This window comes from Vidua chalybeata, chromosome Z, assembly GCF_026979565.1.
Source record: "Vidua chalybeata isolate OUT-0048 chromosome Z, bVidCha1 merged haplotype, whole genome shotgun sequence".
Classification (NCBI taxonomy): domain Eukaryota; kingdom Metazoa; phylum Chordata; class Aves; order Passeriformes; family Viduidae; genus Vidua; species Vidua chalybeata.
The window spans coordinates 32,896,550-32,912,117 of record NC_071570.1 but is presented as its reverse complement, the minus strand read 5'-3'; the positions used below and the strand labels follow the sequence as shown (position 1 = coordinate 32,912,117).

Below are 15,568 nucleotides of genomic sequence, written 5' to 3'. Positions count from 1 at the left end.
AATCGGTGAATATTTGTAAACAAAATCACCTTCCAAATCTTGTGTGTATAGGAATGAAACTAAATGCAGCATCTCAGTACTGTTCCTTTGTTAATGAAGTTCAAGAGAAAACTGTGACATTTGTTTTTTAACTGATCTATCTTGCACCGTTAGTGTCATGCACAGAAAACTTGGTTAAGGCACCGTCCTTGAAAAGCAGTTACACAACTAACTGGAAGTGGTTTGCATGGATAATACCTTCAACTGTAAGTCACCAGCTATGCTCTGGAGACTTGCAAACCTTTATCCAAAATCTGAAAAATTTTGGCTTGAACAACAAAGAACAAGGAAGATAGGCAATCAGTCAAAATAAATTATGTATCCTACCTGGTAAGCATTAATGTCCCCTCCCAAATCCACACAAAATATTCTGTCAAGGTCATTCCTTGCTTCTCAAAGCCTTTCATAGTGCAAACACATAGAGCATTTGAAATCAGCTCAGCTTTGTACACTGATAATATTTTTAGGTTACAACAGTGAGATGAAATTATCAAAATGAAAATTGCAAAACTACAAAATCTAATCCAAATCCACTAAAGAAGCAGCATATATATGTAACACATATATTTATATGTATTTACATGTATTTATATTACATGAAAAATAACTTTGCAAATGTCGAAGACCACCAACTAATGCAACAGCAATTTTCTGTGATTTTAGTGCCTAACAAAAGGATGATAAGCATGCAGAAAATAAAGGATTTTCCTATTCCTGATTTATTGGTAAGATTAGTATCCAGACATCATAAAAATTACAAATTCATTGGGTGTAGCAAAGAAAGTTATGACGTAGAACAGCTAGAGCTCTCTAATTTACAGATCTCAGGAAGAGCAATCAAATTCAACAGGTATGCTTTTATTGTGGAATAGAAAAAATACTTTTTAAAAATATCTTATCAGTAAAGTAGAACTCAAGAAAAGTGAGAATTTTGTTTTGCAAAAATATATTTTATTTCTTTATATTTCTTTTGGAGACAGCTTTTCATTAATTACAAAGATAAGATGATTGATTTTAATATTAATCAAATACTAGAACTGAAATGTTACTTTCCTCAGAAATCTCCAGTGCAATTTTCTCTTTCCAGAAACCACATGGGAAACTTTTTTATGACTCCTGGACTTCTACGTATTTATGCACAGAAGAGGTTGAAGGAACACTGTGTCCAAAACACTTTGTCATTAGATAGGCAAATGCCTACTACTGAAGTCCAAATCATATGATTTTCAAAGATGTTTGGTTTAGATTATAACTTTGGACACTATGATTAAATGGCTTTGGAAACACTGTTCTCAGAGACTGCGACTGGCACACAAGCAATAAAGTAGTGTTGTGCCAACTACGTTGCTGGAGGGAATAACAGAGATTTAAAAGGAAAAAGCCATGCAGCTTTTTGTAAAGAGGTGGTGATGGTAAAGATCAGACTGTTTGGACATAAAGGATCTCAGAACTATTTTTAAGATCTGTGGATTCCCTGCCATTGTTACAGCTAATAGCTGTTTGATTTACTTCTACCATGGCACCAGAAAATTGGCAGGCTTGGCATAAAGGTGTTATACAATGAGCTAGGCACAGATGTTGCTGCTGAGTTTTATTTCCTCCTACAGCTGTGAGGTCCTTGGCAGGTCTACCTGCTGGATTTAGGAAGAGGAACAGCACTGTCATCACTGCTAGCTATCATGAATGGAAGCATACAGACATTATGACTGGTAGGCCAGGGTGGAATGAACAGAAATGAAAAAGAAGGAGAAAATGTGTCAGGCTGGATGCCATTACTGGATCCAGAAATGATTATTCAGATACGCACTGGCTCTGGAGAAAACAAGCAGGGTTCTTTGTGAAGAGTGTTCCTGCCAGTTCCTTGTCCATGTGGCAATTATTCAGGACAGAGACCACTTATCCAGAGGTCTCTGTCAAACTGTGTTACTCTTGTCTGCTCTTCTTTTACAGGATGCTCAAAAGGATTGTGTGGTATGTTATCAATCACACAAGACTTGTTTTACAGCCCACAGCCATGCTGAGATATACCAACAAGGCTTTTAATGTTTGTTGGTGGTTGAATGTTTATGCTGTTTTCAAGTTACTGTCCTCTAGTAATTGCAGCTAGAACTGTGTGATTCTGCTGCTGGCAGAGCAAGGGTCATGAGCATCAGGCAGAGGAAATGAATAACTGTAGGGTCCTCTTCAGTGGGAGTGAGGAAGTGGTCCTTTTTCCATCCTGTTGAGACAAAAATAAAAGTGAAATTCTTGCATCTGTTTCTTGGTAATTTGGAAATCTGTAGCTTCCAGGAAAAAAGCTGCTACAATTTATTAAAAGCTGTGCTTCTATTTGTGTATTTGACTCATAGAACAGAAGGAGTAACAAACATCTAGGCTGAAAGAGATTTAACACTGGTAGCAGCAGGGTGAAGGAAAATTGAGCTATCACTGTTTTTCTGAGTCTGAAATGGTAGAGTTGCTTTCCCCTAGGGAGAGAACAGATAGTGGTGTTTGCAATAGATGGAATCGTTGATCCAGGTGAGAACTATGCTGTCAATTTACTAGTCTGGAAGAGTATAAGAAAAAGAGCTTATGGCTGCAATAATTTTGGTAGATCTTCGTAAGTGATGCATGAGAAGAGGTTTAACAGGTTTTGTTCAGTTCATTAATACATTTCTTTTGAGCAAGGGTTCATCTTGAAACTCAATAATATTATATCCCTCAGCCTTGTGTCATGCCTTAGGTAGGTAAATATATTTGTTACACAGTTACAGCTTGGAAAAATTGAACCATGAAAGATCATTACTTATTCAAGGCCAGAAAAACCCTCTGTAGTACAGCCAAGAAGAATATCCAAGTTAGATATCAAGCTATCAATATTCTAAAGACTATCTGAGGTCAAAAATGGAGCTGATTTCAGTAGTTAGTGCAAGATGTACAAACTAGTGATAAAAAAAAAATCAGGCAGTAGATATATTGTACAAGGACTTCACTCTAGTTTGCTGATTGCTCTATTGCCTGTTTGTCTTTAATACTTAAATTACAAACTCTTTGGAAAGAGATCACCTTTTTGTTTTGGATCATATGGTTGATAGACCAAAAGGTTCATCAGTTCATGAGTAGATGCTACAGTAAAAAACATTGTTAAGTGTAAGGAATGTAACTAGACAATGCAGGAGTGTTGTAAGTAGCATCATCACCATTATTTCTTAAAAATAATCAGGGAAATGTTATTACATGCTTTGGCAGAACAAGGAAATTTAAGTACAGCTCTTTCCTTATCCTATGTGTCTGAAGCCTTCACCCTCAGTTTCACAGATCCAAAAAACATTTTTTAAAAAGTTCAGTTCCATGTGGACTGAAATGTGGGGGGGAAAATCTTTAGAGGTGTTTTCCATTAAAATAATAATGAAAAGCATAAGTAAAACATCAAGGAAAGAAATTTATAAATAGCAGTAGACTAGACATTCCCAGTGTATGAGCAAAACCCCTATAATTTTCTGTAACAGATTCCAGTTTTACTTGACATTCTCTCTCCTGAGAAGTGGTACAGGATCCTGAAGGAAATTTCTTCTGAATGGTACACCTGTTATGTTATAAAGAAAGAATGGCATCAGAAAGATGGCAAAGCATTACTACAGAAAACAGTGATGCCAGCAGGTTTCAGTAGGACCTAGGAAAGTAGCATGAAAAGATCCTCAGATGGGTTCTCATTTAGTTGCTTGACTTTTCCATTACACAGAGGAGTAAACAGGGAAAAATTTTGGCTTAAGAGCAGGTTTGTTTTCTCTTTCTCACAATGGAAAGAATGAATAGAAGATCAAGGTGGGGATAAGTCTTTCTACACAGACTAACAAGACAGGGAGAATCCAGTTTGTATACAGTATTAAAGCACTTTTTGCATGTTTAGTCAAGACCAGAAACTATGGACTGTATTATCTCTCATATTTATTCTGTTTGTGCATGATGATGCCTAGGTTATATATTCAGGGGCACAGCAGATTCCTATCTCTAGCATGTTGAAAATTGTTGATTATTCATTACACTGTTACAAGTTTTGTGCAACAAGGAAACTCCTTGGCTTGCAAAATCTTAGCGTGTTCCCAAACAAAAGTTTCTTTGTGTACAACAGTAGATGTTCCAAATATTGCACTATGCTAATTTGAGGCCAAAGGCCTCTGTTTCATAACAAACCCTGGGTGCCGTTACTTGTGATTAAAAACTGCTAAAAGTCTCAGGTTACCTTCTAGAGCTGTGTTTTAGATAGACTGAGAAATAATCTCTGCAAGAGGTAACTGAGTATCTTTCAGAGCTCTTCAGTTAAGTTTTGTACTTTTTTTCAATCAGGTCAACTTGTTTGTTTAAGTGCAAAAAATTTTTAAAAGCAAGTAAGAAAACACAGATGTCAACCAGCATGTTCAATTTCTGATTTCAAAGCAGTAGAGCCTTTATATTGTGCATAAATCTGTGTTGCATGCCAGCAGTGCACTACATAGAGTTCTAGAGTGAGGAATGGAAGGTGGGTTTTGTTATCCACTGTGCTTCCTTCTCTGGTCAAGGCATTGTGGAAAAACACACATTTGAAAAAATAAGGTGAATATAGGGATTATATGCAGAATGTAATTTATTTGAATTGAAATTCAGCCAGTAGTCAAAGGATAAACAATCATTATAAGGCATGCCATGCATTTTTTAATGACAGGATAGTAAGGGTTTTCCACTTTGCATCTTATCCAAAAGTAATGCAAAACCTTGACAGCACTGGCCTTACTCAAAAGGTAAAGTAGAGTAAACAAGAGCGGTGACAGCACCTGTCTTCTTTTAGCTGTTTCTTACAGCGGTGCCTCCCACTGTCCCTGAATTTTATATTTTGTCATGTTCTTAGCTGCTTTCCAGAAAGCATTTCACCTCAGTGTACATGCACACGCACCACAGTGTAGCATTCCTCAGTACCCCACTGCCACTCTGACATTTTTCTTGAATTTCCTGTTTTCTTCTCCCTTGTTGTAGTCTTGACACCCTGAGAGAGCTGTCCCCTAGAACTGTCATACACATTGTATACACCCTTACCTCCTAGATTTAATTTTATTGAAGATATGCTTCTTCTCTGTATTATATTCTGGCCAATTGCTATTCAAAGGGATATTCCTCTTCCATTTTATGAGCATTTATAAAATACCTAAAGTAATCTTCTTGTTCTGTTTAGATGTCTTTAAAAGCATAGGGGTTTGTGTGGTTATTTTCTTTCTTTTTTCTGTAAATGTGATTTTATGGCAGAGAGGAATATTTGAAAAGATATAATAGTGCACTGATTTGCATGCAACTAATTTCATTCTGTGTCTACAAAGTGGATACTTTGTTATCTTATTCTCATGAGTAACATTCTCAGTTTTTCAGTGCGTCTCGGTCTAGGAATCTTCCAGAATGCTGTCTCTAATTTACAGCAGAGGCTTTAAGTAAGTGTCAAATGCTACCTTTATGAAAGTCAGAATTAATTTACATCTCTGAGTTGTACATTACAAGAGACTATTAGATGATGGTCTGCTTATCCCAAAGAAACCATACCCGAAAGATGAAAATGAATGCAACTGACCTTCTCACGGCATCCTTCACTGAAAACCTTGCACAAGGACGGTTGTAGTGTGGCATCTTGACAGACCACCTAAATGATTCGTTCACTCAGTATGATCTCAAGGCGTTACCTACTGATATTATTCTTGTAAGTATATAGAGTACCAAGAGTGTCCTCAGGCTTTTGTCTAGAGGGAAAAACCTCTTCCTATCTGCTCATCACATCCTCCAGCAAAGACTCTACATTTAGGTCAGCCTCTGATTATATATGTAAGGCAAGAAAGAATCTGCTTCTGTTAGAAGGTGCTTCAGATCAAACCAGCAAACTGACCATTCTAATAATCATTACTGAGAGGCTTAGTTAATGTTACACTTGGATACCCACCAAATTCTGAGAATAAGCCTGAAATATTCAGCTTAAGTGCTTTGAAATGTGTGACTACTTTATCTAAAAACCACACCATCCCGAAAACAACCTTGTATGCATAGCAATATTCAGTTTTCCTTTTCTCAATCCAGATCAAAGAGCAAAACCACCCCAATGTGTTGAGTGAAAATCCCGACAAGTAGAAAAGTTACTTGAACCTCCCCAGGTTTCTGGTCATGTGATGTCTCCTGCCTTTCTTCTCTCTCGCAGTCTCTCAGGAAACAGCCGCGGAGGTAGCTGTGCGTGGCAGGGTATAACCTTTTCTACATGCGCATTCCTGCGCACACATGGAGACGGGTGTGCGCCGAGGAGACATTAACGCTTCTCCGTCGTTTGCAGACATGGAGAAGTACCTGAGGACGGGAGGAGCGGCGCCGGCCAACTGAGGGCAGCCCGGAGAAGGACGCGCGGTGGCTGCGAGCGAGGATGTGCATTTAATTTCCTACTGACTCCAGAGAGGGACGACCAGGTGAGCTGGGGCACATTGGAGAGGCGATTCCTCGGCTGTACGCAGCGAGGCACCGCGGGCGCTCCGCTCCTCCTGGCCCCTCGCCGGCTGCCAGGGAAATGCTGGGGAGAGGACAGGCTCAGATTACGGGGGTGCGAGATCCGGGAAAGGCTTCTCCGCGCCTCGCACGGGGGAGCCCAGCCCGCCCGGTCGGCCGTACCCCGCCCCGGGCCCACCAGAGCCTCCGCTGCTCTCCCGCACGTGGGGAGGGCCGCGTGGGGGCGGGGCCGCGCTGCCCTCTTGGCGCCTCCACCGGCTCCCGGGCTCGGCTCGGCCGCACGGACGGACCCCGTCCGGCTCCAGCTCCGGCCGCAGGCCCGGCTCCAGCCCCGCGGAGCAGCGGCGACGGCGGCAGGCGCGGCTCCCGCCCCGCCCCGACACCTGCGCGGGGGCGGGCGGGGCGCGGCCCCGCGGCACCTACGGGCGCGGCCCCGCCCCCGGCGCCCGCCGCCAATCCGCGCCCGCCGTCCGCCCCCGCCCTACGCCGTTTGCGCAGGCGGCGTCGTTTGCGCAGCGCGCTGTCCGCCGGCGGCCCCCGGTGCTCGGGAGCCCGATGTGACCCGACAGAGAAAATGGCGGCGGCGGCGGGGGATCGCGCCTCGTCATCGGGATTATCCTCGGGCGGCGGCGCGGAGGCGGCCGCCGCCGCCGCCGCCTGCGGGAGCCTGAAAGGCGGTGCGGTGGCGGGGAGCGTCGCCGGGAGCGGCGGGGGGCTCTTGCGGGAGGCGGGCGGCGGCAGCCGAGAGCAGCGCTCTGACTGGAGACGGAAGCAGCTGCGCAAAGTGCGGAGCGTGGAGCTGGACCGGCTGCCGGAGGCGCCCCTCTTCCTCGCCGCCGCCCCGGCCGCCTCCTCCTCTTCCTCCTCCTCCTCCCCGGAGCCCCTCGAGACGCTGCTGCTCCACTATCTGCCCGGGCCGCCGCGCTCCAGCCCCGCCAGCCCGGCTGTCTCCCCCAGCCGCTGCGCCGAGCTCCTGGAGCCACTGCCGGCGGGAAGCCCGGCGGGGACGGACCCCGCTATGGAGCGGAGGATGGAGCTGTCCCCCGCCGCGAGGTGAGAAGCGCCGACGGCTGGAGGGGCGGGTAAGGGTCGGTTCTGGAGGGCGCTGTGTGACAGCGACGGCGTCGGGGCTGTTCCCGCGGACCGGGCTCGGGGCGGGCTCCGCCGCCCCGTTCCCCCCTGTCCGTGGGCCGGTAGCGGACGCAGGGGCGGCGGGAGCAGCCGCGGAGCGCAGCGCTGGGGCGCGGCGAGCAGAGCTCTCCCGCCTTCCCCCGGGGTACCTGGTACGGGGCTGAGGGAGGGGCACGGCCGGGCCGGGCTGCCCCGCCGGCCGCAGCTGTCAGCGGTGCGGGGCTGCGCGGGAGCCGAGCCGCGGGAGCGGAGCTACAGGGGTTGGCCCGTCTGGCTGCGGGGTGCGTTTGTGTTTGACTTCTGCCGGAGTCCCGAAAGGCTTTGAAGTGTGAGCTCGGGGCGGTGGCAGGGCCGGGGCCGGATGTGTCAGCAGCCATTGGGGCTCGGGACGAGCGAGCGTGGTGCTGCCCGCGGGGCCGGGGCCAGGGCTGGGCTGCGGGCGGCGGCTGAGCGCCTGCGTTGCGGGCTCCCCAGGCTGCCCGAGTACTTTCCTGCAAAACTGAGTAATCGACTTAATTATATTTTTATTTTCCCCTTTCCCCCCCCCCCCCCACCCCCCGACTTCTCCGAAGTCAGATTTTAGTTTGCCGCTTCGCGATAATGCAGAACTGATTTCTTTTAGTAAGAAGAGGAAAGACTTTGAAGCACAGATAACCTCACTCTTTTTCTAGGAGAAAGTAATTTTGACGTGGCTTCGTCTAGGTGATAAATTTCAGTGGTTGTATTCAGCGCCCTGGTGTTTGCAGTCTATATTTGCCTTCTATGTGTATTAATTGATAAGTCCATTTTCTTGTACACTGCCAGTATTTTGCCTGTTTAACATGTGTGCAAGTATTCAGGTTGAAAGTGAACTTATGCCCGTGATGAAGCAGTTTAAGTACTTTAAAACACATTTCAGCTTTAACATGTACTTGCTGGGTCTTACTGGTGTATGTGTATGTAGGCACTGCAGTATGACCATTTAATTTTGTGTGAAGATGACGATTTCACCTGCATCTCTTATAAGATTTTATCTGATGCGGACTCCAGTTTAAGAACTTAGTATAAACGTCCAAGGACCTCTTGTAGTGATGCCTTAGAGTTTGGCTAATCATTTAAACCTCATAAAAGTATAACTCCTGTTTGGACATATGACTTGTGTGTTCTTTTTAATTGTGTCTTATGTCAGTCAAACCTATTTTTTAAAGGTTGAATTACCATGGGAGTACTGTAATAAGAACCGTTTTCTAGACTGATGTCTTGTTTTTATGTATTTTCGGCAATTCAGATGGATTTTGGCCTGTTCCTAGGTCAGTGTAAAAATACTTGTTCTGGTGTGGTTGTGCAGATAAGAAATGGCTCTGTACTTACAGAAAGATTAGCAGGAAATTATAAATGTTTTGGGGAAGGGTAATGATGTAGAAGTTGTAGTGAGTGCCTTGTCTTTTTATAAACTCTTAGCACCATCTTTGTTTTTATAAAGTTGTGATACTATAATGTACTGTATATTGCAATACAATTATATCAAATTTCATGGCTTTTAAGAAAAAAAGAACATCAGAATATGTTTAAAGAGGTTGAGTCTGATGGCAATAGCAAGTGGGAGTCAGGCTCAATGTTAGAGGTGCAGGAAGGTCAACGTATGTCGCATCAGTGCTGAAACGCTGCATCCATCCTTGGTAGTTGGTCCCAGCAGCAATGACAAAGCAGCTGTGGAATTTTTTTCCTTTTCACATGGACAATTTTGCTTAGTTTTAGGTACCTGCATTTGGCCAAATCAGTGTATTGAGTGTGTATACAATTTAAAGTACTTGCAAGCGCTTTGTGCTATTTGACTAGGAATGTTAACAAATCTTCGAAAATACTGAATGCCAAAAGCTTTTCTCTTCAGTATTTCAGTGAGTCTACTTTGAGTTTATTATAAGGGCAGTTGAAAATACATGACAACTTTAACAATGATTGTCCTTCAGAAATAGCCATACAGGCTCATGTAGGGTATCTCAGTAATTCTGTGTGCTGTATTACCAATAAACAGATATTAGACCAAGTAGTACTTTATCAAGCTGTTTAAAAAATTTAAAATATCTATATGGCCTCATTTTAATATTGACTTGTTTCAGCTGGAGGAGAGAGGCTATTTTATATGTGAGTAATAGTAATACACACTGAATTTGTCTGGCCAGCTGTTGCCCAGATATTTATTAAGAGGTAAACTTAAAGGTATAATTTAAAGAATGTTTTATGGGGAGGCTTTGAATGCAGTTAGTTGTACTTCCTGTAAGGATCTACTATTAGTTACGAAATATTATGCTTGCTCCAAAGTCTCCCATCAGTCTCTTTGGTATTACAGTTACTTCCATTTAAATAGATTCTCTGTTTCTGTTTATGCTGGAAGACCTTCTTGAGGCTCAAAATGAACCTGAGAAGGGAAACTGACTGCTGTTGAATTATAGATGTAAATATTACTTTTTTCCTTCAAGCTCTCAAGCATTCTGCATGTCACACAATAGATTGAATGTTTTCACTAAAAGCTATCTTATATCACTGTAAGAGAATAGGGGAGCTGTTTTCCTAGGAATTGCAGCTTCAACATGATAAAGCACTTTAGATCTCTTATCCCATATATATTGTTTACTGTTAGTATATTGGGGTTTTTTTTTGTAACAAGATCCAAATAGTGAATTCATTGATAACTGTAGTGTGATTTCTTGTAGCATGAGGGAAATCCATGAAGGTAAAGTGCACTTCCTTTCTCTGTGAGCTTAGCAATATGTTTTTAAAACATCCAGACCTTAAAGTGATGTTTGTGTCTGAAATTGGTGTAGATGCCTTATTACTTCCTCAAGTACAGCATTAGTTTATATTGCTGTAATCATGTTTTTATAAAAATGAAAGGAAATAAATGGTGCAGTTCATCTGTGTGCTGTAACCACATACTTTGTGACTTCCATGAAAATTAGGTGTTTGAAAAGGCATGTGCTAGATAGTTCAGCTGCAAGGCAACCCTTGTAGATGTTTTACTGTGTTTTTCTGCAGTTGCTGTTTGACACATGCTAGTGACACCAAAGTCACTCTGTAAAACTGAAGTTTTGTCTATATGTACAAGTGTGCTAGTAAAAGCTCATCAGTTTCAGCTCTGTTTATCTGTATCTATTTATTTGTATCACCTTTGATGTCTTTCAAAGGAGGACATGAATGCTTTTAACAGAGCACTGGGAGTTGTAGTGGGAGCAGAAGGAGAGCATCTACAGTGGCCGCACAGCATGGCCAAGGATTTTTTTTGTCACTGAAATGTGAACTTTCTCTATTCCTGTCAGAATGTAGCTAAGGTAAAAAAAAATATATATATAGCTTATTATTAATCTTGGCTATTCCCAGCTAAGGTAAAAAATATTTTTGTATTTTATCCAAGTCTCTAATGCTTGATGTTTATAACCATCTGTGTAAATAAGCTACCAAATTTTCTGCTTCCGGTTTGAGCAGATGCCGTAGTGAGAGAAGATTGCCTTTTTACCTCTTCTGTGCTCTGTGGCTTGGGAGTACTTTTGGAAGAGGGTCACCCTCTACCATGTCTGATTTTTATCACTCTTAGTTATTGCAAGTGGTAGGGTTCTGCTTAAATGGTCTGATCTGGTATGGCAGTTGCTTTGTTCCTGTGCAAAGTAAATAGATTGTAACTAACTAATCTGGAGCTTTCTGTCTCATTGGATTTAGTGATACTAAAGGTTCAGTCTCTACTGTCACTCATTGGAGTCTAAGTACTGCTCTGTGCATTACCTGTGTATAGACGTGTGCAGTCATATCTTACCCAAAGGTCAAACATGTAGAGCACAAGATTTGAAGACCAGTTTTTCCTTCTGTATGATGGATTTGAACTTCACAAGACCTTTTAGTGTACTAACACTTTAAAAAGTAATGGTGCAGCTGTGCAGAGACTTATGCTGCTGCAGGGAAGCATTAGGCAGGAGTAAAAACGAGCATCTGGGGGTGGAATGACTGTGGGAATGCTGTTGGCTTTCACTGACTTCTAGTACTGGTGAAACTTGGCTTAAGCTTGTTTAAAATACAAATTATACGTTGCCATGTAGCTGTTTTTTAAACAAACTTGTAAAGCTAGTTTTCAGCAGAAGTGGTGATAAGAGGATGGATCTGGTTTGAGTTCTGAATTTCTAAGGCTAATCTGAGTGTTCTCAGAGGATTCTCTGCAGAGACCCGAGGGTCATGTTAATTTACTTTTTATCTGCTGTGTGCTCACTTAAAGCTCTAGAATTACAGTTCCTTCTTTTTCTTAAGGCAGAGTGGACAGAAAGCCTTCTAAAGGGTTTCATTACTTGTCTCTGTAATGACTAGGAGAACGTGGTTAAGTGGAGAGCTGCTTTCTGTTGCTACCCTCCCTTTTTATCTTTACCCAAAGGCAGAGTGTATTGCCTGCAGCGTTGCTTCCGCTTTCCAGTCTCACACTGCACAAGTAGAATTGGAGTGTTCTGTTTGGTGCTGAAGTGTCTTGACTATTTTTTTCCTGTATGCTTGGAGTTTTGAGGGGGGTTTGGTTTGGTTTGGTTTTGGTGGGGGGAGGGGTTGTGGGTTTTGTGGTTGGGTTGTTTTGGTGTTTTTTTGGCTGTTTCTTGGATTGTAACTTTTGGGTTTTTTGTTTTTGTTGAGTTTTGGGGGTTTGTTTGCTTTATTTTGTTGCAGTTGTTTGTTCGTTTGTTGGTGTGTTTTTAGAAGATCAGTTTTGTTGAATCCTGGCTGTAAAATGTCCTGAAAACACAGCACTATTTACTTGCTACGTAAGAGCAATTTGAAATTGGAAATTATTTACCTTCTGTCTGGAAATGGATGAAACAGTTTTCAAATTGCCTTAATAAAAGGTGATAGAGGCATCACTCCCTCTCTTTTTTGGCTTATTAATGTCCAGTTGTTTTGATGGTGTTCAGCATGTGATGATTAAAGATTTTGAAGATGTTTGCAGAAAGTGGGGTTTTTTTCTTTAAACTTAAAATGCTTAAAATCTCCTATTTGTGAGATTAAACTGTAATTCAAGACAGTCTACCTTTGTTTCACACTGTCTCCCTGAAGTGTAAACTATTCAAATTGTTCATGGAAATACAGCATAATACTGTCTGTTCTCATCTCTCTTGTCCTAGTGTTCTAATTGGTATGGTTATATGAGTGCTATGCTATTATGCTGGACAACTTCAGTTCTTTCCTAGTATTTCCAATCCTGCTCTTGGTACTGCAGCTCCTTGTAACTTACCCAGGGTCACTGTGGGAAGTGAAAATAGAGTGCTGGGAAGTGATTTGCATCTGCTTGACCTCACTGACATCTGGCCACATCTGACATCTTGTTTTTTGAGCTCTTCCCCATCCTCTTCTTCAGCCTCCAGTCATCTTGCTTTTGAGCAAACCAAAAAGAGTTCTTACTCAGCTGTCAGTAGTGATGATCAGGTACTTTTGGGAGCCAGCAGTTCACTCTCAAAGATGTGCGTATATGTGTTTCATTTCAGTAGTTATTTCTCTGAAATGCAGTCTTACAGCATGATGATTTTTGAAGTTTCTATCTCCAGGACTATTCCTTTTGGATGCTGAAAGAGCTTGGTCTAAATATTTAAAATGCTGAAGGGGGAAAAAAAAAACCTAACCCTAATTTGTCATAATAAATTGAGAAACAGTTGTGGGTTTTTTAATACAAATTGTTTGTGTTACCTCCCATTCTACTGCAAATAAAATGTCTGTACAATATTATTTTAGTAATTCTTAGTATTCTTTGAAATGGAGGCTTCTAAGCTCAGTGGATGATATTTTGACTTCAGATAATGCGTAATTAGTGCTCTGCATTTGGAGATGTATGCAAAAGTGTAAGTATCTGTCAAAGGTGTGGTGAAGCTTGCAGTGGCATCCACTTTGCAGTTCATGTACAGTTTATTGAGCTTGTCAGATTAAGAAACTATAACAGGCTAGTGTTTGTTTACCACCATGGCTAAGACAGTATTGTTATTGCTTTGAATTATGACCGTACTTTTAATTTCTGGTTGCTGAATATATAGTTCGAAAATTCTTGTGTAGTCAGTGACAGTTTCTGTTTATAATTTTTTTTTTTGTTACTTTCATAGTTTTAGATGGAGTTGCCTGGTGGAGTTGCAAGGTCTGATATTAATAGTCTTTTCAATCTTTTTTCTCTGGTTGCAGGTTTTAACTTTAGCATTAGATCTATAATTAGTGTCTTAAATATTTCCATAAGTAAAGATCTGAGATGTTTATTTCACTAAAGGAAATGCCTCTACAGAGCTCTAGGCTACAGGATTACAGATTTCTTTGCTTAATGTAAGAAATTATTGCAGTTTTGATTAGCATGGGAGGTTGCTGAGACAGTCTTAATGTATTCCTAAAAACTTGGAAAGGTTCTTTCATATAAAGGATGTGTTTTGCATACTATTTTGTTAGATTATTAATATAAATAAAACGTAGGTGGCGGCTTCTGTAGTTGGTTTAAGTTCTTTCACAGTTCATACTTGAAATGGAAGAGTGAAGAGGTTTTAACTGTGTGGAGCTGGATGGAGTTATTCTTAAAACGGTACTAATATGCATAAGTTTATTTTTAAAAAGATAATAAGTATTGCCTCCATATAGATCCAGAAAATGGCTTCTCCTGTAAAGACAGAACTAACATTGATTTTTGGGGTTTTTAACTGTATATTCTGCATTGATTTGTAATGAACAGCTTATTACAGTAGGTCTCCTGATCTCTGCAGGCAAATCGAATGTCCCAGCCTGTAGAAAGTACGAGGGCTTTGGGGTTTTCCATGGTGTGGAAACTATTTCCATAATGCCCAGTAAATGCAGCCAAGCTTTTCAGTGTCTGCCTGCCAGGGGTGGGTTCTGGTTTCTGGCAGGGTCACAGTAACCAGGATCATTTGCTTTCTCTTTGAACCTCCAAGGTTAGGGCTAGGACTGGTGGCCTCGTATGTTCTGCTTCACACAGCCTTGTTTACACACTTCCTCAAACATCTTCCTAAAATTAACTAAAAGTTGGAGTTTGTTTCCTGGAGAAGGATTTACTCTGGGTTGCAACTGCATGTTTCTTACTGTTCCCAGAGGCTCTTGGGAGGAAGAGCAGGGGTACATGGAAGAGAGATCTTAAGGACATGCAGATTGTTCTGCATTTGCTTTAAGCCAGTAGTACAAGAAGAGAGAGAAGTTTCCCGCTTCACTTCCCCTCCAGCCTTGTGAACAAGAAAGCATAAAATGAGACACCTTAAGCCATTCAGAGCTCTGGCAGAGAGCAATGTAGGTGGCCTTCAGGGCTGTCATTTTAGAAATGCATTATGCCAGACCAATATGGAAAAGTTTGATCTGCTTGGTTTCTCTGTGTAAAGATTACCATGCAGACAGAGTGCCCTTTTTTTGTGGTGAGAGGGCACATAATAAAATAATAAATACTTGCAATTAAACTAAGATGTCTTCCATCTTTTCAAAGTTGTAACGTATTTTCATTTAAGGATGTGTTCAGCATTGTAAACCAGCATATACTGATGCACTCAGCAAGCTGAGTGAGGAAAGGTACGGATTGGCAAAGTGCTCAACTTGGGAGATTTGTGCCTGGTCATTACATTTTGCTTATGCTGCATGCCAGCATCCTCTGTTCAATGTGGTTACTGTTGTCACTCATTTCTCCTATATTACTGGTAGCAAAGGATTCAATTCTGAAAAAGAATGTTTTTTTTCTTGCATAGATACTTCAAAGACCCAAGGGGTCCAAGATGACTCTTGTAGGAATGAAAAATATAGGAAAAGGGCTTAGAAAGTACCAGAGTATAATGTAATGGAATATCAAGTGTTCCCTGTACCTGAGAAGTGCTCATTATTTTAGCCAAATTTCTCAGTCTGAGGGTTTTTTTAATTCCGCAAAAGGAGAGAAGTCAGGGTTTGCAGACTC

The 15,568-nt window shown here is 41.9% G+C and overlaps 1 protein-coding gene and 1 long non-coding RNA gene across 2 annotated transcripts in view; one reads left to right on the top strand and one right to left on the bottom strand.

Moving 5' to 3' along the window:
* Nucleotides 1–735: 735 nt before the first annotated feature.
* On the bottom strand, nucleotides 736–6,790 carry LOC128782434 (uncharacterized). The gene is made up of 2 exons (XR_008428785.1): nucleotides 5,612–6,790; nucleotides 736–2,257 (listed from the first exon to the last, which is right to left on the bottom strand). It is a non-coding gene; the product is annotated as an uncharacterized LOC128782434 (long non-coding RNA).
* Nucleotides 6,791–7,075: 285 nt separating this feature from the next.
* The window catches only part of MAP3K1 (mitogen-activated protein kinase kinase kinase 1), a 57,705-nt gene continuing 49,212 nt past the window's right edge, over nucleotides 7,076–15,568 (top strand). Inside the window, exon 1 of the mRNA XM_053932347.1 lies at nucleotides 7,076–7,575. Coding sequence (XP_053788322.1) covers nucleotides 7,097–7,575 — 479 coding nt within the window. The 5' untranslated portion in view covers nucleotides 7,076–7,096. The remainder of the gene's footprint in view (nucleotides 7,576–15,568) is intronic.